The 2,504-nt window shown below is 42.9% G+C and overlaps 1 protein-coding gene across 1 annotated transcript; it reads left to right on the top strand.

The window, feature by feature from the left end:
- Positions 1-1,336: 1,336 nt before the first annotated feature.
- LOC111157714 (olfactory receptor 8S1-like) lies at positions 1,337-2,248 on the top strand. Its single transcript, XM_022519352.1, has one exon. The coding sequence runs from the start codon at positions 1,337-1,339 to the stop codon at positions 2,246-2,248; it is 912 nt and encodes a 303-aa protein (XP_022375060.1).
- The last annotated feature ends 256 nt before the right edge of the window (positions 2,249-2,504 follow it).

The following is a 2,504-nucleotide window of genomic DNA, read 5'->3' as shown; positions in this document are numbered from 1 at the left end:
ATAGCTCTCAGGTCCAGCTTTATAATTTTAAGCATAGTGCTATATTTAAGACACAGCTATATAGTCCTCTAAGCATACTTTAAATGACTCAAAAAATATGTCATCCCGCTGTGTTGTTTGGAAAGAGCACAGGACTGAGAACAGAATGTTCTGTTTAATTCTTGTTCTGCTGATAAATTACAATGCAGAGAAAATCATCTTGTCTCTGTGAGCCTTCATATCCCTACTCTGAGATGCTGTAAGAACTTGACCTCCTGGGCTTGAGGACAGAGCAAGCTTTTCCGGGGCATGTCTACCCATTCCCACAAACATTTCTCCAGCTTTGCCAGTATGGACTTGAATAGGCAGGGTACCCTTGAGGGATCTTGAAATGTTTGGAAAGTCCCATACAACCCCTACTAGCATTTTCCAAGTCCCCTTTCCACATCTTTATCCAAAACTCAGACTGTCTACAATAGATGGTCAGTTCTGTAGTTTTTGGCTTTGTAATCCAAACCTAAATATAAAAAGACTTGCAACTAAATGTCTGTTTTCTGGAACAGTTTCATTTGAAGCATGCTGTTTATTTATTTTCATAAGTATACTCTCAAGGGTCAAAGAATGTAATTTGATTTAGGTTCCAAGATGTTTGCTATATTCACTGACAAAATTAATGAGATCAGTTGGGAAGGGCCAAGGGGCAGAAATCTTGAACGTTACTGTTAATAGTTGCCTAGAGCTGTTATAACAAAGTACCAAACACTGGCTTAAAACAATAGAATTTTATTGTCTCACAGTTCTAGAGGCTGTTACTCTGAAATCAAGGTGTCAGTAGGATTACTTCCACCTGAAACTTGTATGGAAGAATCCTTCCCTGCCTCTTCCTCGCTTACGGTGGTGGCTGTCAATCATTGGCATTCCTTGGCTTGCAGCTGCATCACTCCAATCTCTGCTTGTTTTGTCACATGGCTGTCTTCCCTTTGTGTGTCTGTTTTCACATGGTGCTCTCCTCTTTCTTATAAGGACATCAGTTCTATTGGATTAAGAGCCCACCCTATTCCAGTATGAGCTAATCTTAATTTATCACATCTGCAATTATCTTAGTTTCAAGTAAGGTCACGTTGTGAAGTACTGAGGGTTAGGACTTCCAACATATTTTTGGAGAGGAAGGGATACAGTTCAACCCATAGCAGTCACAACTGGAAACACTCAACTTGTTTACTTTTTATATTTTTAAGCTGAAAGGAGTATTTCTTGAAAAGTTTTGGGGTGTGGGAGTGATATTCTGATTACTAGAAACTACTCAGATTCTGTAATACAGTTGATTCCTTTCTAGGAATGGAATTTATAAACAACCATGAACAACTTCACTTTCTTCACTGAGTTCATCCTCCTTGGGCTGTCTGCTAACTGCCACATTCAGACTCTGCTCTTTGTACTGTTCCTGGGGATTTACCTCCTGACCCTGATGGGGAATCTGGTGATGATTCTGGTGATCAGAGGGGATTCTCACCTCCACATCCCCATGTATTTTTTCCTTGGACACCTGTCCTTCCTAGATATCTGCTTCTCTTCAATTACTATGCCCAAAATGCTACAGAACTTCCTATCTCAAAAGAAAAGCATCTCAGTGTGGGGCTGCATCACCCAGAGTTTCTTTTTTCTTCTCTCTGGGTGTGCTGAAGCCAGTCTTCTCTCTGCCATGGCCTATGACCGCTATGCTGCCATCTGCCATGCCCTGCTCTACACCATGGTCATGAATAAGCCTCTCCGCATGGTAATGGTTAGTGCAGCATGGGTAATGGGTTTTCTGAACTCACTAGTAAATAATCTTTTCATCCACAAGTTACATTTCTGTGGGTCCAACATTATCTCCCACTTCTGCTGTGAGCTACCCTCACTCTTCCCTCTGTCATGTACTGATCCCACTGCCAACAAATTCCTTCTGTCAGGGTCCAGTGCATTTCTGGGACTGCTGACACTTCCCCTGATCCTCTTTTCTTACTCCAGAATCATTTCTGCCATTCTGAACATCCACTCCTCTGAGGGCCAAGCCAAAGCCTTCTCTACCTGCTCCTCCCACCTCACTATGGTGCTCTTGTTCTATGGGGCAGCTCTATTCAGGTACATCAGCCCCGCCTCAGGCTCAGTGTTGGAACCAGTGGTCTCCATTCAGTACAGTGTGGTCACATCCTTGCTGAACCCCCTCATCTACAGCCTCAAGAACCAGGAGGTGAAAGCAGCTCTGCAGAGGATGCTGAGGCAGTGAATGTGCTCCTCGGATGAGAGGTTCTATGTGTAGTATTCAGTCAGAGAATGGGGAAGATAGATCTTCAGAAATACCTTGAGAGGATAAAACATTTGAGGTCAATGGTTCTCAAACTGTCATCTACAAACCAGCAGAATCAGCACTATCTGTGAGCTGGCAAGAAAGGCAGATTCTCGGGCCCAATCACTAATCTACTGAATCAACAGTAGAGCTCACAATCTATGTTTCAATTAGTCAGCCAGGTGAGTATGAGAAG

The sequence above is a fragment of the Enhydra lutris genome, unplaced genomic scaffold, assembly GCF_002288905.1.
Source record: "Enhydra lutris kenyoni isolate GAN:26980312 unplaced genomic scaffold, ASM228890v2 scaffoldscaffold56, whole genome shotgun sequence".
In the NCBI taxonomy this organism is placed as follows: Eukaryota; Metazoa; Chordata; class Mammalia; order Carnivora; family Mustelidae; genus Enhydra; species Enhydra lutris.
The sequence above is the reverse complement of the archived record's forward strand: the minus strand, read 5'-3'. Positions and strand labels throughout refer to the sequence as shown.